We start from the raw sequence: 27,353 nt of genomic DNA on the forward strand, positions 1-27,353 counted from the left end.
AATTCTTCCTTCCTTCCTACCAAAGCTACCACAGCTTCCTACATCAACTTTTCTGGAACATATTTTGGGTTGAGTATAGATGCAGCATCATTTACTCTCTCCTCAGAGCAACAGGGAAATTATGGGAAAGACTGGATGTAAACTCACCTGTTTCAGAAGCAGCTGCATTGCTGTTAAGCTGTGATCATTGATGACAAACTGATGTTTTAAGTGAGCATGTAAAACTTGTTTTTTTCCCTTTACTAAGGTCTACTTATTATATCTCCAGCGAGTGCTGGATCCTCGTAAGTGTATCTACAGTTTTCCCCTTAAGTACTGTTTACTGGATTTTTACTTCACATTTTTTAACCACCCAGCAAATACTGTGGTCATGAAAATATTTACACTGAGTTTATTTACTTTTGCACAAAAAAAAAGAGTTGTTCTTCATTCTAAAAATACTAGGTTTAAAGAAAAAATTATTAATAAGAAGAAGAATTGGAATTTTCTAATTGTTTTAAACTCAACAGCCCAGCTGAACAGCCAATCATATAGCATTTCTGAAGTATGAGAAAGATGTCAGATTCATTCCCACATCCTCCATCAGGCAGATCTTCACTATCACTAATAAATATCTGCCAGCAAAGGTGGAGTCCAGTAAAATAAATACATAACATAATCAACATGTTTGCAAAACTCAATGCTCATTTTCCAAAAGCAGCATCAGGTACTAACAGACATTCAACATTCCCAACCTGCCCACTCCTTCATAAAGTAGCAATGGTTGTAGCTTCAGAAATGATTCCACGCTGACTCATTTTTCTGCAATACCCAAAAGAGCTGAGACAAACCACACACAGAGAATTATTACTGCAAGTTATTGCTTCCCTTGAGCTATTTGAATAATAAACAAAAAGAATGCATAAAGTGAATCCAGATTTTTCTATCTTACTCTTTTAGAATTTAAGCTCTTCAAGGCAGGACTGTTGTCATTTTGAATTTTGTACAGTGTTTATTTCACTTAGTCAACAATTCACATAACATAATAAAACTGTTCTGTCCTTGCTTTAAAGGTGTCCACATAGCACTTAACAAAAGCTGGAGTTGGATTCAGTTGATAGTAAATACTAAAGTCTACAAATGAAAGGCAGTGTTTAAGTGCAATAGACAACCCAAGGCTCATAATAAAGTAAGTGAAATATGACTATATAACATTTGAATAGTTTCAGCCATAGGGAGAAAAAAAAACATTCTGTTCATTGTAATTTACTTAGACTCGAAGGAAAAAAAAGGATATTGAAAGGGCAAAAAAGAGCACAAATACAGAAGGATAAGATTCCAATTTCAACGGAAGTGGTAATTACTGTCTCACACAGAGTCAAGGTACCAGTGGCACAGTATCTCTCAAAACCAAATCTGGGTTAAGTTCATCAACCTTATTACCTCCCCTGCTCACCTGTTCATCATCATATCCAGTCTCCATGAAAAGCTTGTGATGAACAACTTACATGAATCATGTTCATAAACTAAGGTAATAAAGGGTGTCAATAAAAAAATATTTATTTGAAATGTATGTTTCCATATACAAAGAAGTCATATAAAAGAACATACGATCCCAAGTTCATTAATACAGATCCTGACTGACCTCCTGACAGGACAAATTTGATCTAGATCAAGCAAGAACACACATGCAGATTGCTGTTGAATCAGTCAGAAAACAAGATGACAGTTAAACAAGATTTATGTGGAAAAGTATAGATCATACTCATCTGGTATAAGTTCAGGGCAGCACAGACAGGTAACACTGATTCAATAAAAATTTAACCAGAACAAAACTGCAACTTGAAAAATTTAAAATGGTACGGTGTGTTTGTACCAGTTCCTTGCTCTGCATTTCATGCTATTTTTAATATATTAGAAGATATCCTGAAACAGATGTATTATCTCTTCAGCTCATATTATAAGGACTGAATCCTGTCTCACGGGTTAAAAATGAGTGTCCTCTACAGACTCAGTCAGAGGTTTGTTTCAGGTTAGTCACAATGTCATCAGTAGTTTCTGTTTACCATTTAGATAGGTATATTACCATAAGTAAAAGTTTGGTGGGAGCAGGAAACAATTCCTCGCGAGAAAGGATAACTTTTCATGTTACATGAAAAATGTTTTCATGTTAAACATCCTGATTAAACTAAATCAACAGAAATCAAAGAACAGCATCTCAGAGGAACTTTCTCAATCCTTTTCTACTACAATGACAAATGAAAGAGACCTCCAGGTACACAGCTGGTAAGTGGCTTGACAGCTCAGTAACTGACAAGTACAAAGAGAAACTCTCTGAAACTGCTTTAAGTAGTTATTAGTATTTAAGCACACCTGTCTGCAAATCGTTTGCCTTTATAATGTCAATGCAACTACGCAGACGTAAGTCCTTCTTTATACTTACCTTAAGTTTGCATTAAGGGCGAGTTCGATGTAGAGAATAAAATCCAATTCATGGTCCTTATACTGTACCCACTTAAAAGTAGGGTATTGGACCCTCACAACAGTTCCCTGCACCCTATGCATTTCTCATATGAGTTTATAAGGTCATTCCTCTACTGCCTAGGACAGTTTAGGACTTTGCAAGAATGTGTCTGGAAACTAGCAGATGTCAAAGGTTTACTGACATGTGAAAGCAAAACAAGAAGACAATCCAAATTCCGAAGATTTGCTCATGAACTGAAGCAACTATTAATTAACTTATGTGCATGGCAGAAGCCTTCAGTTACAGAAAACAGAGAATCTGCTTTATACTAGGTACCATGCCAACTTGCTCCAGAACAGTACGGCGGTTCCCAAACCTGTTCTTAGCTTCCTTCAAGAGCTATAGAGTCAGCTCCCTCACATTATTGTCAATCAGCTGATCACTAGTAACTTGCAATTCAGGAATCACTGTGCAAGCCAGAAGATCCAACAGGAGCTGGAATACACTAATTTTTCCCCAAAAAATGGTGATATTATGCTGTTCAGAAAATAAAAAAGCAGTGCTTTTGTATTCTAGCATGTACAGCTCCATTACATGCACTGTCTGTGACCGTCTATTCTGACCCCCAGTATGACAAAACCCATAGCATTCCAGTGCACAAAACCTGAAGTTGCCAGTCGAAGTGAAGCATGCCAGTCTCAGTGTAAAGATTTCAAAGTTTAAGCCAATGTCGGCTGTTCCAATGGCTTATCCTTAAATCCTTTTTTTTGAGTCACTGCTTTACAAAATACAGTCCTCAACTGAGTTTAAGCTTCACTGTCAAAGTGAAATCTTGGCCTCAGTGAAGTCAACAGCAAAAATTACTACCGCTTTTAAAGGGATCACATCTATATTTGGTTGTATGAGATTCATGTGACAAAATGCAGACATCTTCATCTGAATAAACCACCTAACTTCTCTTGACAGTGAATGAAAAAATGGACATTTATAGAGTCATCGTGTCCTAGAGAAGACATCAAAAATAGGATGACTCAACTGTACCAAAAAAAATGCTTTTTTTCCCTCCTCAGGCTGTAAACAAAGATTAAAGTAACCAACTCTATATTGCAGATACCTAAAATAAGCAAAAAGAAATCCACATGGGACTATCAGACAATGGCCATAGATTTTGCAAAATAAATCTGTATTTTTCTCTTGAGCTCCTCCAGTTTTCAAATATATATAAATAAAATTTCTAAAAATTTCTAAGAAAATATGCTAAATATTGACCAGACATAACCAGTGGTAGAGTTTCCAAGTTTCCCCAAAATCAGTATTTTTGGTTGAACTTTATTTTATTAGAACATGCATCAATAAAATTTAGAAAGATTGTAATAACTACTTAACATCATTTAATTTATGGATGTAAAATGTGTTTTTGTGAAAAGAAAAACTATTTAAATAACAGATTGTTCAAGAATAGCACAACAAGGTATTAACCTTGATAAACCATAGGGTTTGACCTCAAACCATGTTTCAGTATATTATATTTTTCATATATATATATATATGAAAAAAAATATATATATATATATAATCAGTATATATCAGTATACTGACTAATAGTCAGTATATTAAAGACTAGACCTCTGAAGCCCCTTTTTTGTTACACTTTTTCTAGAGCTGATACTTTTTTCTGAAAGAAGGGCTCAACAGCTTTACAAGATGTTCATTTAAAACACTCTGTAATGAAGACCTGATTCATTTTTTTAAAAAAAGTTACAATTATCAAAAGCAATTCTGAACAGTAATCTGTTCTTACAAGTCAAGACTAAAGTATGCAAAGTGATAAAGACAACTAAGTAACAACCTTTGAAGCATTGCTATTCACCTTTATTTTAAGAAATACTAGAATTTAAATTAAAGGAAAATTTAAAATGCTTCAGGTACCTTTCAGATGACTCGCATATCCTGCTTATAATTGGTACCTATCAAACAAATATAAGCAATGATTCTAAAGACGACATGGATTCCAATTTGTAGAAAAGCTGGTGTATCAGCAATCTTGTAAAATTTTCTAAATCTTTTCTTTTTTTTAGTATGTATTAATCAAGTTGTTCTATCACCAGTGGAACTAAGGCATTCCAGCTTGCTTGTGTCGTTTGAACCCTAACCTTCAAACAACACAATTTCAACACCTATGTGCTCCCCATCGTACTCTGAGGGACCAAAGTGCTAGTCCCTACATTCGCACTGACTAGCCAAACAGAATGTAGAGAGGCAGAGTTTTGTCTGCTAGTAAAAATCATCTTTCTAGACACTCATCAGCCTTCAGAAAATTTGTAATTTAATTCTTTTTGAGTTATCTAACCCCCCTTTAAAATTTGGCTGAAATTAGCCAGTGAACTCAAAAATCAGTAGAAAGGAAGATATCATAGACTAACAGACAGTATGATTTTGTAAGTGTCATTTCCTTCAGGAATCATACCTAAAGAATACTCATTTTAGACCCTGTGGCTCAGTTCTCTTGGAAAAAGAAAGTCAATGTGCTGGTGAAAAAAGAGAAGGAATTGTCACAGAAAAAAGTAACTGAAAAATACACCATGTCAATCAGTTCAATAGTTTATAATACAAAGAATTGTTTTCAGTCAATTAAAAGCCAAGATTTCTTTTCATATATATGGTAACAACATAACAAGGGAGTAAATTTCTCCTGTTTGTATCTTGATTAGTCATAATCTGGATGTCTAATGCAGAGTCAAACAAGCAAATAATTATTCAAATCAATTCATCTTAATGAACACTATTTGTTTTCTGGAAGAAAGAAGTTTATTTTTCTTCAAGAAATCCAAATCTATTTTCTCTTTCCATCACTGGTTAAAATAATTGATCAATACTTGTAAGAATTAGTGCCACAGTAGAAAAGTGTCTAATTACATCTCATATTAATAGCCCTGAGTATAAAACTCCTATACATGATTTATTTCTTCAGTAAATGTCACTTCAGATTAATATTAACTTCAAAATTTGCTTTAATTCATATTTACCTTTAACACAACTAAATCTTGATGCTCGATCCTTTTCAAAAAGCTTAATGTTAGTGAATTAATATGCAAATAAATATCCTTCCATGATGAAAATATCATACATATAAGGTGCTGTAACCTTTCTACTTCATCCCAATTTTCCTCTCCAATTTATCTGCATACATGAATAAAACTGTATGAAGCATTATTAAAAGCTACTGATAACTTAAGAGCTGAAATCCTTCTGGAGGTACTAGGTATTCAAGTATTTAGAGTATAACATAGAAAAAAAAAACTGTTCATGATTTATTTTATAAGCCCAAAAGTCTATAAATACAAAAATCTGTACTTACTTCAACATGCATAAATAACGTTTGTTCAATGTTATCATTGTTTTTCTCCTTGAGATCTGGTGGGACATTTCTATTTGCTATTTGGAAGTGTGTTTTACTAAGATAACCATCAGCAAAGTCCTGTGTTCAGAAAACAGAAAAGAAAAATATTTGGCACAAGTAACCAAAATGCTAAATGCTATCACTATTCTAGAACATAAACACAGCATGATAATTAGGCATAAGTTGTAAGTCTTTTTGTAGGCACCAATGATTGCATTGCTTTTCAGAATCTCCACAGGTAGTTTGGACGACAACTCAGTGTTAAGGTAGTCACAGACCTGAACAGTGAATCATAATACAGATATTAAAATAATAATATAGCTATTAATTGAATGAATCAACTGATATGTGGGGACCAAGATTAGTGCCAAAGAGTTGGAAGATAGTGCATTAAAGTCATGCAGAAATAAGCAGCTGACAATGATCTGGACAAACCTATTTCAAGCCATGCATTCACACCAGTATAAAGTTCCCAATTCTTGGTACTTTGGTTTATATTAGTTCTGCTTCCCCCAATAACTTTCGTAAGTTCCTAAAAAAAAAACAGAATTTGCGTGTGCAGAGACACAATTCCTTTCTCTTGATCAGCTCTGGGGGTCAAATGTAAGAGAAAACAAAGCCGTATCCATACCTTCTCCCAAGTCCCTTTTTATCATTCTGCTTTCCCGGCAACATGGTATAGTGTTGCAAAAGACCCCTGTGCAATTTCACAATGGCACAAGAAGCTTTTAAGGGCTTCCCCACCCCCCTTGATGACCTATCTGCACACATATATAAAGATTATTTTGTCAATTAGAAATAAGGAGAAGCAAGTTTAGTAACAAATCACTGTGTACACTCTGCAAGGGAGAAAGAACATACAGAACACAAAGAACAGTAGTTCCACGTTAAGGACTTATTTTTCAAAGGAAACAAATATATTGGGGTTTTATTAGCTGTTTCATTTCATTTTTAGACAAACAAATACAGAAAGCATATGTGCAACATCTGATGTAAAAGGATTCTATTCAAAACAGTCTCTCTACAAAATTAATACAGCATTAAATTGCTTGACAAGGCTGCAAATTTAAATATAACTTAACTCTCTGGTTAATCTATCATTTCTGACACAGTTTATTTCATGTATTCTGAGTTTTAAATCAACATGTGTTCTATTCTGACACATTAGTGCTGTCTTCTCAGTGACACTGTAGAATATATCTAATTCCAGCATCTGTTATGAGCTATTTGTGTACTCTGTTCTTACCAAGTTTCATACCTGAAACAAAATGACAACGTTAGCTTGCATTTTTGTCCATGAATTTTAAAGTACAGATAGTATTATGAACTTGGCATTATCTTGCTCATAACTTCTCTTACTGATATGCTTTATTTTCCCCTAAATATCATCAAGAGCATGAATCCTCCAAACTTTGCCGAAAGTCCAACCATAGAACCAACAGCATCCCCTTCTATCAAAAGCCAAGCACGCAAGAGGACAGCAGTGACAGAAAAATTAGGCCTAACTTGGCGATACAAAGGTCACTTATTCAAAGCTCTCTGAAGTCTCTCCTTCCTGCGGAGCTTCCTGTGAGTGTCAACAAGAGTAAAGCTACCTACATTAGTATTTATCCCCGAGAGCAGCAGAGAAAGTACTACTGCCGCCCACAGAGGTGAACTGCCCCAAGGCACAAGAAGTTTTGCCATAGAAAGGTTGGAGGTTGGATATAACATTCACCTCCCTGAACTAGTTTTTCCTGAGAGAGGAAAGAAGGAGCCAAAGCTCTATAGCCTTTACAACCTATAACACTTGAATGCCATGAAAAGTATCTGTGGACAGCTGGAAACCTGTGGAGTTAGCAGTCTCTGCATTTGATAGTTATGCATCCGAGGTCATTGAAGAGGTGGCAGGAAACAGAAGCATCCCTCCTGACGTATTCTCCCTACTATGCATATTTTATATACTTCTTTCCCTATTATAAAATCAATACTTTAGCACAGAATTTGATCCTCGAAATGGGTAAAGGGAGTTCCTTTCTACTCCAATGGCCTTATAAATGAGCATCACAAACAGAGGTGAAGCAATACAGCCTTTGATATCATTACCTAGATTAACCTAACTAAACATGAAACAAATATAAAACAGAAAGCAAGAGGAGGGACAGTATTCACTGACGGGATTTACTATTCAGTCCAAATAACAGTCAGTATTAATACCCAAATTCACTTTCATCAGGTCCTACAACTGAAGTATTTTAGGCTTTTTTATAGCTTTCTTGGCGGGGGGGGTGGGGAAGAGAGAGGTTTAAAAAATAACATAGTTTAGAAACATTTCACCTAAAGCTATAAACACAGGGTTCTGCTTGGGTCATGTGAGCTTATGCCAAAGGAGCCAGCTCAACAAAAAAAAATGGGTATCATTTCATCATTTAAGTTTAATTTCTACAGAAAATGTAAGAACACAGTCCTACATCTCTAGTTTACTTGTGTGGTCTTATTACTATCAATAGGTCTACTCACGTGAGTATGGAATGAGGAATAGGATCCAAGTGAATTACATCAGGAAAATTAAGTGTCCTAAACTACTCATAGCAAATATATTGTTAAAAAAAGAAAAAAAAATGACACATCTTGTTAAAGAAAAGTTCTCTTTACAGATTATATAGCATAAATGGATGTTCTCAATGGTCAGGTTTTTAATCACACACTGAAATCACGGAGTTGCCAACTTGGCCCACTAAAAAACTTTCAACATTTTTTATAGAGAGAACAAAAATCTATCTCATTTCGTTACTTCCAGCAAAGCTTCCTATTTCACAGAAAGTTCAAACTTTGACCTATGTATTGAATTCCCGATAGAGGCTCACAGCATCTTTCTTTGCTGAATAAATCCCTCATAAATATAGCCTTGGACTGAAATCTAAAGTTTCAAATGATCGCCTGTAAGAAAGGGTGCATTGTAACACTTGGTAGTATTTTCAGTGTGTTAAAAATGCAGATGTGTTCTAAACAGAATGTATTTACAATCAAGCTCCTACTTGCTGAAATTCAATTTTATCTATGACGTATTTATTTATTTATGTAAAAGTGGTACCATGTATTAACTCTGGGACTTCTTGCATTTCAAAATGTTACAAGGATGATTTTTATCCCTCAAATTCACGAAGGATGGTATTGAGCCATTAAAATAAAAAGCTAGTGACATGAATTCTGTAAATGGAAGAAATAAGCAGTTAATAATAATAAGCATATATCCCAAACTATTCATTGTTGAAAACTGGTATGAGAAGCAAGATAATATAAGAGAAACTATGTTGCCCACCAAACAGGAAAAAAAAGTATGGGAAAAAGAAATTCTAGAGCAGATGGAAAATAAGAGAAGCATTTGAAAGGAATGAAGAACACTTGCAAAGAAAAGCAAGTGTCCAAAATATTTCTGTTGTTACTAGAGAAAAAATATAGATGCTGTAGCCATATTCTACAATTATTATGAAATTTTCATTTCAGGAGTGGTTAAGCAGGACAGTAACATGAAGTGGCTATCATTAGATATTCTTAAATCAGCACATAAGAACTGCTGATTTTGTTTTAAGTCTTTGAGCACTTTGGAAGTTTCAGAGAACTTGGGAGAATGCCAGCAGGTACCAATATATCTTTACAATATATCTACTGGATAGTTTGCATGACCATATGCATATTAGCTTGACATCATCCCAAGCAAAATAACAGAAGATTTGATATAGAATTCAGTAAATGAAAAATTGAAGCCAGTGAATATAATTATTTTTAATAAAAATAGATCTTGTCAAGGTAAAAAGACATGTTTGGTTGATAAACATAAAATTGGTGGCAGCACATGCACAGAATTCCACAAGGCAACTGTAGATTCCACATGCAGAAATTAAAAAATTAAAACAATCCAAAACTAACATGACACACACTAAAAAGATGAAAAAAATGGTTAATTCACGGATCTCAAATGTAACTTAAAAATGGAGAATCATCATAAAAGAAGTGATTCTAATGGGGTCCTGTGGGATTAGTTTGGCCCTGTGCTTCTTAAAATTTTGATTAATGACCTAGAAACAATATGTAATTATCATTGGTGAGGTATGAAAATGATGGGGAAGCAGTAAATAATGAGGATTGATCACTAATACAGAGAGGTTTTACTCAGTTGTAAGCAAGCAAATAACATGCATGTTAATATAAAATACGAAGTCACACATCTAGAACAAAGACTGTAGGATGAAGGAGTCAGTCCTTAGGCACGAACCCCTGCAAAGGTTTATGGGTAATTAGCTATATAGGAGCTCACCATGTGCTATTCTTGTGTAAAGGGTTAAAGTGATCCTTGGGTATATAAGCAAAGAAACACGGTAGGAGTAGGAAGATTAAAACATCTGAATTTAGCAGTGATACAACATCCATTTTCTTGTTCTGTCCACAGCTGAAGAAGGATGTTGATATACTGGAAAGGATTCAGAAGAGATCCACAAGAATGATTAAAGGATTGGAAAACATGCCAAATAGTCAAGGAGCTCAATATGTCTGGCTTAACACAGACAAGGTTAAAGGGTGAATTGATTCCAATCTGAAAGTACTGAAACAAGAATTCTCACAAAAGATCAGTCCTCAGCCTAGCAGACAATGTACAAGTTCCAATGGCTGAAAGTTGATGCTAGACAGTTCAGATCAGAAGTAGCATTTTTTTTTTAATTTAGGTATAGTCAACCATTAGAATGGCTTGCTAAGATGGTTTGTGTGATTGTTTCCTCATCATTGGGAGTTTCGAGTGCTTTTTCTACTTGGAATGCTTCTGTTATCTAATAAATACTCCTTAAAAGATAAGTTCTGATTAAAACAGAAATTACTCAGGATAATCCTACCCCTTTGCTATGTAAAAAGTTGCACTGCACCATCACAGCAGATGCTTTTGGATTCGTGAACTATTAATCTATTTAATAGACGTACTGGCCTACATCCTCAGCTAAATCACCTTTGCAGTTTCTTGTTCTTGGACCAGCTGTGTAAAATGCCATTTATTTCATGTGATGTAAACCACTCTGAAGGATGTTCTAGTTTATGAAGATTGCCAACAGCTCAAAAAGGCCAGCAAGGGTATCTAAAAATTGAGAAGAGGATTAGGTAGGAACTATCTACTGATACTTTGATTATTTTACCTTGCTAGTTCTCCACTCCCAACCATCTCCTATTTTCTGTGAATGTTTAATAAATTCTTCACAGTACTGCTTGAATTTTTTTTCTTCCAAAAAGAAGTCCTCTTCACCAGTCACACTAAAGGACATCTGCAGAACAAACTAAGTGTTAGTATTGACATCTGTCAGTAACACTGCAATGAACACTAAAAATACACTGATCCATAGCAATTGAATAGCAAAGTAACAGAACAATGAAAAAACTATGTTTCTGCAACTAAAACAGAGATGTGTTTCTTCAACTACAGCAGGGCAAGGACCTCTTGAGACTGTCTAGTCCCAACTCCCCCACTCAAAGCAGGGTCAACTAGAGCAGGTTTCTCAAGACCACGTCCAGTCAGGTTTTGGTATCTCCAAGGATGGAGACCCCAGAGTCTCCACAGGCAAACTGTTCCAATGTTCAATTACCTCCACCCTGAAGAAGGTCTTTCCTATCTAACATACTAGTAACATTCCCCAAGACTTCTCTTCTCTGGGCTGAACAGTCCCAGCTCTCAGCCTCTCCCAGTATATCAGATGCTCCAGTCCCTTAAACATCTTCATAGCCCTTCACTGGACTCTCTCCAGTATGTCCATGTCTTTCTTGTACTGGAGAGCCCAGAACTGGACACAGTACTCCAGATGTGGTCTCGATTCCCTTATCACAATGGTCCAACTGGCAAACAAAAAAGCCGAATCCAGCTCTTAGGATTGTGGATGTGTGGTCTCTTCCTTGGGGAACAGAATGACTCCACCAAGAACATGCACCAGCCTAACATCTCCGGTGTCTAAGCCCACTCAAGGGCCACTGAAGAGTGCCACTGAAGCAACTCTTCTTGCTTATACAGACAGTACAGCTCCCAATGGCCCAGCACTTAGGCTTCAGGGGACAACATGGCAGCATGCTTCAAATGAGCCCCTTCCCTACCCCTTGTAAGCTTCTCAATTCCAGTCTTAAGGATGAGACAAAACCATCTCAGAAAACCTGCTCTGTTTCCCCACCTTTTTTTCTCTACTTTCAAAGAGAACGTATTACAAATGTGGCTGTTTCAGTTCTTTCATAGAGACCAGGTATCATTGTAGCACTATATAGAAATATTTATTAGGAATTACAACCACTCCACGTTTTAGTACAAAAAGATAGCTTGTTTTTGCAGTGGGCCCAAACACCTCATGCACTGTTCATTACTTTTGAGGATCTGGCCCTAAATTGAAACATCCTCCCATCTGTCCATGACATAAATTATCTATATAGCACTTCAAAATACATTATTTTCAATAGCAGTTAACCCAAGCCCCTGCCAATCTGTATGTGTTACCTGGATATAGAAAACGAGGAAATATGGAAAACAGACACTATAAATATGCCTGCAATTCCTGAATTTTCCAGTCCAGATGATGAATTGCAAAATTGCAGTAAGTATAGTGCATGTAAAGACACTGCAGTTCTCACATATGTTTTAAATAGAGCTATGTGTTTTAGGAAATTAGGAGATGTAAAGAGATAGCAGACTGCTATCGAGCAGACTGGTACCGAGCAGCGTACCTCCCTTCCTCTCTTAAACCACCATGGGAAGAATAAATAGCAGAAACGCTCAGATCAGTGCCACCGAGCTAACGCGCTCGGAGGCACTCGGACATCACGGCGGCGAGGGCCAGGCGGGCGCCTGGCGCAGGTTCGGCGGCGCAGGCAGACGGCCGCGGTCTCCCCGGCTCGCCGCCTCCCCTCCGGCCGGCCTCCCCGCTGCCAGCTCGGCCCGGCCCGACACGGGCCACCCCGGGACGGCGAGGCGGCAGCGCAGAGCGCAGCCGGGGCGGCGCAACGCCAGGCCGGGGGGGGGGGGGGGGGGGACACACGACACGGGCCCCGGCGAGCGCCGCGTCCCGCAGCGGGGGCCGCGGCCAGGCGCAGCCCGCCGCCGCGCGCGCAAAGGGCGGCGGCGCCCCCCGACGACGGCCCCCGAGCGGGCGCAGCGTGGGGGAGAGCGGGAGGAATCGCCCCGCAGCGCCGCCCAGCCACATACCGTGCCGCCCTCCTCCTCCTCCTCCTCCTCCCGCCGGCTCCAGGTGGGGGCACCCGGCCGGCACCACCCCTCCCGCTGCGCCTGCGCGCGCTGCGGAGAGCCACCGCGCCCCGCGGGAAGCGCGGCGGGGGGAAGGGCGAGGCGGCGGTGCGCGCATGCGCAGGCGCCGGCGGGGGGGAAGGAAGGGGGAGGGGGGCGCTCGTAACGTAACGGTCGCAGCGCAGTAACCGTTGCGCTGAGGCGGGTCGCCTGCGCCCGCAAGGCCGTGGCGGGGAGGCGCCACGCTGGCCCGCCAGCGTCCCCCCGGTGGCAGTTTCGACCCCTCCTCCCCTTTCAGAGGGGGCTTAGCGGTGCCTGGCGGCCGGTGCTCGCTGCGGGCAGCCGTGGGGCGCAGGGTTCGTGGCTATGGCAGTCTGGGCGTGGGCTCTCCCCCGCGGTGCAGGCATGGCCCCGAGGGGCGAAGGAGGGGCGCGTCGTGGCTGCCTGCCTGCCTGGTTGTGTCGCCCTGTAAAGTTGGTCTGGTGTGAGGCGAGCTGCCGTAGGAGTAGGAAGGAGGGATTTACTCATACTTGCTCTGCAGCTTCTGAGTCCCTTGTTCTCAGGGAGTGGTGGTGGTGGTGCTCTCCCGCCCTTTCTCAGATAGGTGTGGGCACTTCAGAGGGTCTGTGAGTTTAATGTCCATGAGAGGAAGACACTGAAATACTTCTTAGTTGCGTTATTTTTAAAGAAAAGAGCTTTCTAAAAGGCAGGTTTGAAACTTGAATACCTTTTTCAGTCTGCAGACTGCACAGAGGAAGTTCGAGCTCCCCCACATCAGGTTATAACTTTAAAGTTGCTACCAGGCAGCACAGACAGGAAATAGTGACCTAGAGGTGAAATGTTGTGTATTTGATTACCAATCTGCTCCATCTTCCAATCCTTTATGGGGCTTTGGCGCGTGAGGCTATATAACACATTACTTTTCAGCAAAGACCATAGTACTCAACAGGCCTCTGGAAGGCCTTACTTTCTCTCATCTATCCCCTCTGTACTCCTTCCACCCCCCAAAAAAGAAGAGATGCTAGAGCTAGATAAATTTAGTTCAGATTGGCCTTATTCCAGAAGCTCAACAATGCCAGTTTTATTTGAATGTTTCTAATTAGTTTTGCAGACTTAATCTCTGTTCTCTCCCTACAATATAAATATATAATGATATATTACGACTTTTCTTTAATGAAAACGAGGGTGGAACATGGAAATAAAATGATCAGATCACCTGAGCACTATTGTGTAACATAACATGGTGGTTAAGTGGGAAATAGTTACACAGTTTTCTGGTAAAGCTAGCCATTTTTTGTTTTTGTTTTTTTAAGATACGTGGGATCTCACCCAAACTGTAATCCTGAGCTATTTTCAGGAGATACCTTCGGTAGATTTCAGTATTCGTTTTGTTACTTAGCTGTGTTGTCTGTTTTAAATTGCTTTTAGTTATATGCATTTGTGAGGTGCACGGAAGCCTTTGTGCTAGGCAAATGCTAGAGAAATTATTTTTAAAATTACAAGTCTGTTAAACCAAACATTTCTCTATAGTAAGTTCTTGTCCAGGATGACTAAGCTATGCAAACAGTAGTACATACAGAATGCACAGTATTTTAATAGATGTAAGCAGAAGGTAAAGTGTTGGCTTTACAAATTTAGCTGAAAACATTATCATTTTACAGAATTTTATAATTATTACAGAAAAAGTAAACAAGAGTTGTCCCATCAGCTTTGGAAACCATACTGTTCGGTGTAAAGCCTGCATATGCAAATGATTCTTTGCTCTAGCTAGTTATGTTATAAAGTTCTCCAACTGTGCAGTTCCTCATTTGCTTGTAATTTGCTGGGTGTGGAGACCTCACAAGGGCCAAAGATTTTTGCTGAAATATTCTTGAGGTAAACCATTCATCATGTTCTTAAAATTCCATTTTCTAGATTTTGGCTGTTGATAGCCTTGTTCTTCAAACACAGACCATGATTCATATTTATATTATCTTCACAGGTATTCATGAAAAATGAAATGTTCCATATAAATTGCTTATTTTCAACAGGAGTTTTATACAAATAGTTTTGTTTCAGAAAAGTATTATTCTAGAGAATGATTGTGTGATATGCTTTGAGCAGATTACTCTAACTCTGTATGTTACTATTTTAACTCTGTATATTATTTTGGAAAGTGGTGGCGTAGTTTGGATATATCATCACAACTAAAAGTTGTGATGCTATAGTCATTTAATTTTCTTGAGAACTATTTATATTGTTCTTGACTGTCTCTTAGTTGTTGGGTTTTGGAAATTTGGTAAGGAAACAATGTTGTCATCAGACACTGAATTTTGAAGGAAGATTTAACTTTGTAGAATACATTCTGTAAACCATTTTTGCTAATAGAAAATGCTTCTGTTATTGAAAAGGTGTAGCATAGTATGCATTGCCTTGGAAGCTAGAGCTCCTGGATTCTAATTTTAGCTTTGCTACTGTCTGGATTTTCTTAAGCAAGAATCATATATTTAGGACATAAGTGATTTTAAAAAATGGCTGATAGAGTCCTGATTTTGCATTAAAGTTAGCAAAAGTATTGCCATGAATAGAAGATTGCAGAAGAGTAAGCCATAGTTTCCATGTATTCAGATTCACTTACATTATTTAAAATTGCGAATATACAGGCCTGTAAAAATCAAGGACATCCAGTAATTGGCAGCTGAACACCAGTTGTCATATTTCGTGAACACAGGCTTTAGCCATACTGTTTCTATATCTCAATCTATAAAAAACAGGCAATATTATATATGTACCTTACTCTGAACATACACAATGTTAACTATGTATTGTTAAAAAATAATAAACGGTTGACCTTTTAGGACTTACTGGCTTCCTCATGACAAACATAACTAACTGTACATGTTACAGAAGCGAAGATCTAAGATGCTTAGTTCTGAAACACTGTTGCTATCCATACATTATTGCAAACAGTATCAGTGAAATACTATATACCTCCAAGTAGATTAGATACTGTACCTACTAGAGATGAATTCAGTCTTGAAGCTATTGATGAATTTGGGCTGTTAGTTTCATGCTTCTCTGCCCGTTTGCTTTTTTGTCTGTTTGAGAGCGGATCTGATGCATGGCAAATTCTTACAGTATCTGGTACCAGTTGGGTCACCTGCAGTATTATAGCCATGACATTTCAATAAGGTGTAGTGAGTGCCCCTTTATGAAGGGAAACATCTTGAACCTAGTTTAAAATTACATAAAAACAGGCCACTACATGGGGTTTCCCTCCTTTCCTTTTCTCCTCTTGCCTGTGCTCTGTCTAAATAAATGCTTCAAGTTCCTATTTTATCTCTGCCCTACAAAAGCATCAATAGTCCTATTCCTTGTGTCACTACATAGATGTTGATATACTTAAAACAAATACAGATAATTGCACATCAGACATTTTATTCTAAAATACTGATAATTCTTGAGAGTAAAATACAGTCATAATAGGAGCTTTGTTGATTGTCAGAATTACATTGAACAAAGATCATGGAGAACAATCCCTCATCAACCAGAAGGTGGACTGAATGATCTCTAAAATGTTTTTTTTCATTTCTTCTTCCTATTATTCACTCCCAAGAAAAACAACTTCTTTCAAAACCCATTGATCTGTCAAACAATTCAGGCAGCACTCACTGTAACACTCTCTGAAGCAAAAAGGTAACATTGCAATTCTGGAACTGATGGAGTTAACATGATGTAAATTCGATTTCACAAATCCTCCTTAACATGATGCAGATCCTGAGCAATTCACAGTAGTTCTAATGCTATTTCTTACACTTTGGGTTTCTGATCGCTCTTGATGTCTGATGCTGCACAATGTTGTAAAATAAAACAAGCGAATAATCTGTTACTGCTAGTACCTGACTCTGAGGAAGAGTACCAGAGTGTTTCAAGGTGTTACAACAAAAGAATATTGCTAGTCAAGCCAAATAAAAACTAATGGAATAGCCAAAGCAAAATGTTCTTGCTTATGTCTCATGAGGCTATCAGACAGTATACTTAAAACTAACATATCATTTGTGCTATAGCAAATTCTTTCTTCATTTGCTATACTAATATGCTCACAGGAACAAATGTACCATATTTACAATTTAAGAGGGATTACATATGCGGGCAACATCTGCAACAATGAAATGCTGGACTTCATTTTAGTTGAAATTGGTATTAGCAAACACCCATCATGGCTGATTGCTTAATTTAAATCTCTTCATTGATTGTCATTAAATTAATAGAGCTCGCAGAGATTTTATACCAGTGATACATAACAAGAATTAAAAACAGAATATTCTACATTCTTTGGTTTGGTTTGTTTAGCAGACTTCATAGTTGAAATTCTCTCTGGTAAAGCTTGATAGGTAGAGAGTTACTATTTCAAAATTGTTAATGGAGATGCAAACCTTATTTTCCAAAAATAACTAATACTTACTCCTACAGTGCTGTTATGAAGTAGACCTGTGGTGTCATTCTCCTTCTGATAGTAGAAAAAGCGCAATTAAGTAACCTGTTGAAGGCTGTAGTGACTCAGTGTTAGGATGGCAAAATGGAATTAAATTTTCTAGATCCATGATCTCTTCCTTCAACATACTTACTTTCAGGTACTGTGATTGTTCTGAGAGAAAACTGAAAGGAAACAAACTGAGAGGCGTATCAACAGCATACATTTTTCACAGGTATTTTTATTCCACTTCAGCATCTACCAACCAGCACTGAAGAAAGTACTAGTATAATGCAGCAATTCTTGCAGTCTTCTGTTTTGGGCAATTTTTCTACTTTTTTTTCTATTTATTTTACTCTAAAATTTTAATCATGCTTTCAGTTTTTTTCCATTTGTTTCATAGTCTCTTTTTTGTCATCATTCTTCATGTTCCATTCTTGTTTTATTTCATTTTTTCCTATTACACCAACACATATTGAAAGCAATTTGAGACAGGTTTGTGAAATACTCATGTCATTAATATAACATAATAGCAGCTGAAGGCCTCGAAAGTGATGCTCCTAGGCAGGGAAATTGGATTTGGTGGACTTTGAGAATAATCAAGAGCACTAAATGATAGAGAAAGATAAATACACAGAGTATAATTTTCTAAATTAATTCTGATTAATCTGCTTGCAATTTCATGGGAAAATCAGCATTAAAATATCTGGAAAACAGAGTGAAGGCCATTATAATAGAGGATGATATGAAAGTGCCATAAAAGAAGTCTGGTAGGATCTATAGTAAATACATATGTTAATCATAAATAAACAGGATGCTACCTGTCTGTTTTGTTTTATTAAACAAGCAAAACTATGCTATCACTATTAGTTTTACTAAAATCAGCAAATTGAAATCAGTTCAAAGTTCAACGATATCTGAAATATTTCAAGATGCTAGCTAGATGAGAACTATGATTCATTTTATATAACTTGGTTATTACTATTCTAACCCAGTGTTAAAGCTCCAGATTAAATTATTCCAAAGACCTAGTTTATCTGGTGCAGCTCTACAGGTCCATGTATAAAACCCTCATCTCATAGTTAACACTAACGTGAGTCAAGATCGACAGCTATTGATGTTGAGGAAAGAGATTTTTATTCTTGATTCCTACAAAATATTATGAACCCAAAATGATCTGGTTAAAATGCGAAGATATGTTTTGAGAACATTTTCCTCAAAGGATAGAGACAAAGGTCAAGAGAGAAGCTAGCTGGATAGGAAATGTCAGGCTAGAGCAGACCAATTATCAGCTATGTCATCTAGAGGAAAGATGCTGAGCTTTACTAGAAGGTTTACTGTAAAAGTTAAAAACTGTTACTTAAGGACACTGACAAAATTATAGGAGGGAATCTCTTCATAACTGAAGCTTGAAGGACAACAGGCATTTTGTTACAAAATAATTCAACAGTAGATACTGTCCTAAACTCAAGAAAAAAAAAATTACACCTTCCACTATCACTTTCTGCAGAGAAAGATACGTGAAGGACTTATCCATTTGAAAGCCAAACTAAAAGTAATAAAGTATTAGCAGACATCATATACTGCTGCTGACCATTGGTAAAAAAAAATGCAGATAAATTTCTATGATTACAAAGTTGATACTTTTGAACAAATGAATAATAACTAGAATTCAAATTCTACCAAAATGGAATATTAACAAATGCATTAATAATACATTACTTTAAATAAATGGTGTTTTTAAATAAAACAGTAGTAGAAGTATTGTAACATAGCAAAATATAACACCCAAGCTTATTTATTAATACATTGTGTTTTGGCATTTCTTTTGGACCAATCTGACTAATATGCAGCTATTAGAGAATTATGATGTTGGAAAGGACACCAAGAGATCATCATGTCTGTCATAGCAAATTCCAGACTGCAGATACACACCCACATCCAGGGATATTTATATCATTACTTTTTTGCACTGCATTCTTAATAAATTTAGTTGAGGTACAAACCAAAGTATACTCCGAGTCCTACCTGTGACACAAAATGCACGATGAATGAGGACATTAGCCTTACCTGTACTGACAGTGCAGCTAAGTGAAAGAAAACATAGGAAGTACTATGCTATTTTTCCTCATTTCAGGCTGTCTAGGAGAAAAAATTTCCCGTACAATTTTTTTAAGTTACACTGACTGAAGTAATCCCTTCAAGGCTGTTTTCCAATCTATATCAAACCTTTTTCCTGCCTTAAACACCATCTAAACATTTAACATACAGCTGACTACATTGTTGAGGAATCCCTTTAGAAAAGTCTAACTTAAGGTATATATATCTAGATCTATATATAGTTTAGTGAATATTGTATCCTAGTAAGTTTGACTTGGGTACATTTTTCACGTCACAGCATTGTATACACACTGCATCCTACACACCAGGAATGTATTTGATCTAAATATTTGATCTTAGGATTTCTAGAGATCATCCTAGGTGTCCTTTCAGGAATTAGCTTGCTTTTCATTTTTGATTTTTGAAAAACCTCTTTCCCTTTATGGTCCCAAAGGGGGAAATAAATGACTCTCAGAGAAAGATGCTTTTGTAGCTGAGCATGGCCCCAGATAGTTCTAGAGATATTAAGGGACCACAGAAGCCCCTACTTTGTCCTCCTGGAACAGTTGTCAGCCAAGACCGATATACTCTGGTTCTACAAAGATTTGGTAGAGGATTAAGACAGTGTTTTGAACACCAGTGTGGAAAATACAGCAAGGTCTGCAACACCAAAGGAAGCTAACGCTTACACTTGTAGACAGAATGAGATTCTTCCCAGTAATACTGTTACCCAAGGAGTATTATCGCTCACTGTTATTTTAGTAACAACTAGCTTCCCTTAGTAAAGTTCATGAAATCTTTCTCTAACTGCAAAGGTCCCAGGAGAAAACTTAGTTACATACCTAGCAGCTGAAGACCAGTACTGGAGTGTCCATTTGACTGACTGAAGACAAGCTGATGCTGTCAAGATTACTTCCAAATGTCAGTTAGGTGAAAGAGTGGATATGACTGTGGACTTCTGCACCCTACAAAACATTTGTAGGGCTAAGGACATGGACCCACAATACTGAAGCTAAACTAGTTTATGCTGTCAGAAAATATACCTGTTAATATTAGTGCAGGTTTATAAATAGTAGGTTGGAGATATATGTGTAAGAAAAATCAGGTTACTTGGAAAGAATATTAAATATTTCAAGAGTGCTAGTGCATGTCATGGGGTGATTAGCTTCCTGTTACAGTTCAAAGTGCACTTTTTGAAACGTAAGCCAAATGGCTGCAGAAAAAAAAAAAAAAAAACCTAAAAAACGAAAAGGAGTTAATATACAACAGAGAAAGCAATAAATACAACTGCAACCAGATTCAGTGGCAGTTCTGTTTGTTGGCTGGTGTGTCTCTTGTCTATCTTTCCTGATACCTAATCCAACATGTTTTGTATTGGTTCAAGCAGAGGGTCAAGTATTTTGGCCTCTTTCCATGCCACTTCTCAGTCCATTCCCCAAGATTTCCAAGTCCCATGCAGAATGTAAGTACACAGCAAGGAACTGGAGAGGTGTGCACTTGTACTTGCATGACCATTTATAGATCTGCAACTTGCTGAGATCCACTGTGGAGATACTCCATGACTATACTGTTCTCTTTTAGTCCCCTCCTCTCTGAAGTTAAAGCTTCTTAACATTTTATTACACTGTTGCAACCCTAATACAACAATTGTGGATGCTGGAGAGTGGATCACAGAAAGTGGTTAGACTCATTTGATCTCCTCGAGTAGCTTCTCCTCGAGTAGCTTCTCCTATTGCCATTATCAGAGGCTATGTGGGCCTTTTATCTGACCATCTAGGGCATCCCTTGCATTCTTACCTTTCTTCACAATTTCCTTTCATAGCTGCTGAATCCACCTGTCTTCCTGACTCTGTGTTGTCTATCAAACATATCTTCTGTGGTTCTTTCTTGTTTTCTAAGCAGCTGGACTGTTCACTTACTTAGCTTTCTGGATGGGTTAGTAGCCTGTTCTTATCTGGAAGTATCTGTCAAAGCAATGAAAAAAGAATGTATTTATCTAGTTTGATATAAAACTGAAAGAAACCCTATTACATTATTGTCTTCATCAACATAAGGTCATAGCCTGTGACTTACTGGTTTACATTTGTTTCCCATTTGTGAAAAATCTAGGAAGTGAATAGCCTTACTATGATAAGAATGTTAGAATCTGTTCTAAAAAATTTGTCATTACAGTGCATGTTATAAGTTGAGATTGATTCTTAACACATCCTCTGTTATTGCCATTAGTGCTATCTGTTTTTCAAGCTTGCCACCAAAATTTTAAATGTACTGAATGTTTCAGAATGTAAGGCAGAAATGGCATTTCAGGCCATTTTGGCCTGAAATGGAGGTTTTGTCACTGTATGCAAATGAGATATTTAGAAGCCCAGTGGAAGAACAGCATATCCATAAATGGAGAGTTTAGTGAGCTGGAAAAGTGAATCTAGGAGTTTTTTCCTACCAACTGGACTGACAGAAAAAAATCCTGTTGCCTGAAAAATACACAAATATCACCTGCCAGGGCTGGGAAGTATCAGGAACAATCCTGGTAAAATGTTGAAGTGAACAGTAGGTGATTGGCAGCAATGCAGTACTGGTCACCATCAAAGAACCCAAAGCATTCTCAAATGGACAAGACTGCAAGAACTAAGGTTGGAGGAATATCACTGATGGCTTCTAATTCGTACAGATGTAGCAAGCGGTCAGCAACCTTGCAGAAATTTCATGACTTTCAATGCATTTTCTTGACAGACTGAGCAGAGAGCACACTGATGCATGGAGACTTGCATGTTAAACAGACCACAGCCCTGTAATCCATGATAGCATTTTAGGATAAAAATGTCATCTGGTTAATATTCAAGCATCACATCCTCCAAGCTCAAGATCGATGCATCCCTATGAGTAAGAAGTCCAGCAAAGGGGCAGGAGACTTGCATGGATGAGCAAGAAACTCCTGGTGAAACTCAAATAGAAAAAGAAAGTACACAGAATGTGGAAGAGGGGACAGGCCACTTCGGAGGAATATAAGAATGTCAGAGTATGCAGGAATGCGACAAGGAAGGTTAAGGCCCATTTGGAATTAAATCTGGCAAGGGATGTCAAGGACAACAAGAAGGGCTTCTTCAAATACATCAGTAGCAAAAGGAAGACTAGGGAAAATATGAGCCTGCTGCTAAATGATGTGGACGCCCTGGTGATGAAGAATACAGAGAAAGCAGAGTTACTGAATGCCTTCTTTGCTTCAATCTTTACTGCTAAGGCCAGCCCTCAGGAATCCCAGGCCCTGGAGAAAAGAGAAAGTCTGGAGAAAGGAAGACTTTCCCTTGGTCGAGGAGGATCAGGTTAGATGTCATTTAGGCAAACCTGACACCTACAAATCCATGTGCTCCAAACAGATGCACCCAGGAGTGCTGAGGGAGCTGGCGAATGTCATTGCTAGGCTATTTTCCATCATCTTCAAAAGGTCATGAGAACAGGAGGGGTGCCTGAGAACTGGAAAAAAGCCAATGTCACTCCAGTCTTCAAAATGGGCCAGAAAGAAGACTCAGGAAACTAGAGGCTCGTCAGCCTCACCTCCATCCCTGGAAAGGGGATGGAGCAGCTCATCCTGAATGTCATCTCTAAGCATGTGGAGGAAAAGAAGGAGATCAGGAGTAGTTAGCATGGATTCACCAAGGGGAGAGCATGCTTAATCAATCTGATAGCCTTCTATGATGGCATGACTGGCTGGGTAGATGAGGGGAGAGCAGTGGATGTTGTCTATCTTGACTTCAGCAAGGCTTTTGATACCGTCTCCCATAACATCCTCATAGGCAAGCTCAGGAGGTGTGGGTTAGATGAGTGGAGAGTGAGGTGGTTGAGAACTGGCTGAAAGGTAGAGCTCAGAGGGTTGTCTTCAGTGGTGCAGGGTCTAGTTGGAGACTTGTAGGTAGTGGCATCCCCCAGGGCTCAGTCCTGGGTCCCATCCTGTTCAACCTATTCATCAGTGACCTGGACGAGGGGACAGAGTGCCTCCTCAGCAAGTTTGCTGCTGATACCAAGCTGGGAGGAGTGGCTGATACAACTGAGGGCTGTGCTGCCATTCAGAGAGACCTGGCCAGGCTGGAGAGTTGGGCAGAGAGGAACCTCGTGCGGTTCAACAAAGGCAAGTGCAGGGTCCTGCACCTAGGGAGGAATAACCCCACGCACCAGTACAGACTGGGCACTGACCTGCTGGAAGGCAGCTCTGCGGAGAAGGATCTGGGAGTTCTGGTGGACAGCAAGTTAACCATGAGCCACCAATGTGCCCTTGTGGCCAAGAAGGCCAATGGTGTCCTGGAGTGCATTAGAAAGAGTGTTGCCAGCAAGTCAAGGTGATCCTGCCACTATACTCAGCCCTGGTGAGGCCTCATCTCGAGTACTGTGTCCAGTTCTGGGCTCCCCAGTACAAGAGAGATGTGGAAGTACTGGAAAGAGTCCTGTATAGGACTATGAAGATGATTAGAGCACTGCAGCATCTCCCCTATGAGGAATGGGTGCAAGAGCTGGGCCTGTTTAGCCTGGAGAAGAGAAGGCTGAGAGGGGATCTTATCAATGTCTAAAAATATCTTAAGGGAGGGTGTCATGAGGATGGGGCCAGACTTCTTTCAGTGGTGCCCAGTGACAGGACAAGAGGCAACAGGCACAAGCTGAACCACAGGAAGTTCCACCTGAATATGAGGAGGAATTTCTTTCCTGTGAGGGTGACAGAGCACTGGCACAGGTTGCCCAGAGAGGTTGTGGAGTCTCCTTCTCTGGAGATCTTCAAGGCCTGCCTGGATGCAACCCTGTCCAATGTGCTGTAGATGAACCTGCTTGAGCAGAGGGGTTGGACTAGATGATCTCCAGAACTCCTTTCCAACCTCAACTATTCTGTGATTCTGTAAATGCAAATGAACAGAAGTACATTTAAAAAGACCAATTATCCAAGGAGTAAAAAAAAAAAAAAAAAAAAAAAAAAAAGCATTCTGCATTCTCAAAATGTATCATGATCAAAACTGCTAAAGTAATGCCATGAAACCAACTGTGTTTATGAATTTACATTTGTGTGTGTGGCATTTTTTAACATGTATTGCTAAAAAGAGGGCTGCAGAAGAGCTGGAAAGTGAACATAGGGAAACCTTAGTTAAGCTCTGTGGCTTTGCAGATCTGAGTTCAGTACTACCTGTTCTGAAGATGGAATAGTCAGAAAAAGAGAAAAAAAAAACTAGAGGAAAATGTTAAAAGAAGATGTTGGATAATAGGGTAAAAGTTGAATGCAGACAAGAAGCCTCATTTTAAAAATGTGCTAAACAGAGTAAAATTAAATCCAGTCTCTTCCCTCAGCTTTAAACTGGCCATTTTAACCTGTTCTAGAATCTTTTTTAAACTAGACTTAACTAAATTCTCAGTTAACTAATGTTAGTTAATATATGATAACAATGCTCTGTTTATCCTAATTTTGACAAGGCCAAAGGCTTTTTTCATTCACTTGAACTACACTCCAGAAATTTGTCAAACCTTCAGAATTCAAAGCAGATGCTATATTCCTTAGGTATTCTCAAATACAGTTTGTAATTCTTTTTCCAGTAAAATTGCACATTTATTCAGACACATTCAGACAATAATTAACTTCTAGCATTGAGTATATCAGGTAGAATGATACTCTGACCCATGCTGGATTACCTTCCTGATCCAGAAACTGCTGAAGATTGCCACCAAAGAAATCACTGCAAAGAAGGATTTAAGAGGGGTCCTATTTTTCAAGTTTCTGTCTAAATGTATACATCAGTAGAATTTCCAAATGCATTGTCTTGAGGTATCAGTCTTTTTCCCTCTAATAAACACCTTGTAATTTTTTAGATTTTGTTTATTATTTCTAAATGCTTTGACCCAAATGAGCTAATCCACCCTCAGCATGAGAGGCTGTAAGTCCACTTCTTTCACTGAAGTTACATTACCTGTATTGCATTTCATTGGAATATTTCACATAGGGAAAGCATAGAGATTATCCAAGCCCTGAAGTTCAGTGAATCTTGATGTTCAGTCATCATACTTTAGTCACATGCAGGCAGCATTTTTACACGGTAAATAATACAGTAAGAGTTCAAGAAAGTTAGGAAGACAAGAGGAGGATGAAGAGCAGACTGTCACTGAAATTAGAGTGATTTATTTAATAACACTGTGAAATAGCACACTTTAGCTTCACCAACTCATCAGTGTCAGCTCCCCTAATCTATACATGGCACTGACAGCTTCTTAACATAACAATGAAATCCATGGGCCAAATTCACCTCCTGTGTAACTCTGTTGAAGTCGATGAAGGTATGTCAGAATTAATTTAGTCCTACAATTACTCTCCATTATCTGGAATAATGGTGGGGCTGAAATACCTGACTAATGGAAAAACCTAGATAATACAGGTATTACAGAGCATGGTTGAAAGTATTGCAGTGACTTGGCAGGGAACTAACTGAGTTTCTGCTTAGCCAGCACAGGCCTAGAGCTGGACATGAAATGACTTCTGCAAAACAACTCTGGCACCTTTGTACTCCAGCTGCTCCAATGTGCTCTGGGTCAAATAAATGTTGCAGAGCTGGTGAGTCCTCCTAGAGCACAGAGAAAAATAGTGCAAAGAAAAACAAGTACAGGAATCAAGTTCAGTGGAGCTGGATTTATTAGCTCCATTTCCATGCCAGCCAGATAGGTCCATGCAGAATCAGTGCACCTCAGTCCTCCAACAGCTGGAGGACAGCACTGAGACAATGAGACTAGATCTGCACAGAGCTGACTTTGGTCCATTGGGTTTTTTAGCTCTGTACCAAAATAGGCTACATCTGGCACATACTGTCCACAGATAATCAAGAATTAACCAAAGGAGATTCAAACTAAATCATGTTGAATAGACAAATTTCTTTTCCTCGGAATTTTCATGAAAACAGACGAATTCAAAAAGCAGAGCCAAAATAGGATATAAATTTAAATTGTCGATCCCTAATGTACAATGTGTACATACTGTATGTGATTTGTAATTTAGGGGCCAGAGAGGCAGTGATTTCGTATGTAACTATACTGGAATGTACCCCCAAGCACAAATTCAAATGAGACACACTCAATACAAGTCAATGGGAGTGCTGTGTTTTCCCAGCCATCTCCTTTGTCCAACATCCTAAAAGTTTATCCAAATCTAGGTCACTTTTTGTTTAATCCCCTTTACCTCAATGCTCTGTAAAGTTTCCTGTCATCTCACCTGCTTACAGCTGAACAATATTGTTTTATTGATGAATGTATCCTGTTTATGTAGAAAACATTTTTATGTATGTCTTCAATAGCACGAATGCTGTCTGTCTGGTAAATGTTTTCCCTTTTTGGGCAAAAGTGTTTAGACACAGAAGCAGCTAAAAGCAGTGGTTAGCACACTGGGAGATTACAGCTTTTTGTAGGTATCCAGCAGTTTAGAAACAGCTGCTGTATTCTACTTTATCAAACTAGAGGATTACTGGGGGCTAATGGCAACGGTGGTGTCATCTATTTTCAGTTCACATCTGGTTTCATCCCTGCTACTAACTCTCTCTATTACCTTTGACAGGTTACTTGCTTCTTGCTGTTATTTTCATCTATTTGCAAAATGAGGATGATGATGATAATGTAATAGGTGTTTTGAAGATTAACTCAATAGTACTTAAGGCTCTTTCAGATACTCAAATGAAAACAAGAGTGTATAGAAAATCAAAGTATAATT

General features: G+C 38.4%; 1 protein-coding gene across 1 annotated transcript in view; it reads right to left on the reverse strand.

The window, feature by feature from the left end:
* Nucleotides 1-13,106, reverse strand: part of ATG10 (autophagy related 10) — an 83,110-nt gene extending 70,004 nt beyond the window's left edge. The window contains exons 1-3 of the mRNA XM_062599466.1: nt 13,045-13,106; nt 11,006-11,131; nt 5,802-5,921 (exon numbers count right to left, since the gene is read on the reverse strand). Coding sequence (XP_062455450.1) covers nt 5,802-5,921; nt 11,006-11,131 — 246 coding nt within the window. The 5' untranslated portion in view covers nt 13,045-13,106. The remainder of the gene's footprint in view (nt 1-5,801; nt 5,922-11,005; nt 11,132-13,044) is intronic.
* Nucleotides 13,107-27,353: the final 14,247 nt, after the last annotated feature.

This window comes from Rhea pennata, chromosome Z (assembly GCF_028389875.1).
Source record: "Rhea pennata isolate bPtePen1 chromosome Z, bPtePen1.pri, whole genome shotgun sequence".
Taxonomy (NCBI): Eukaryota; Metazoa; Chordata; class Aves; order Rheiformes; family Rheidae; genus Rhea; species Rhea pennata.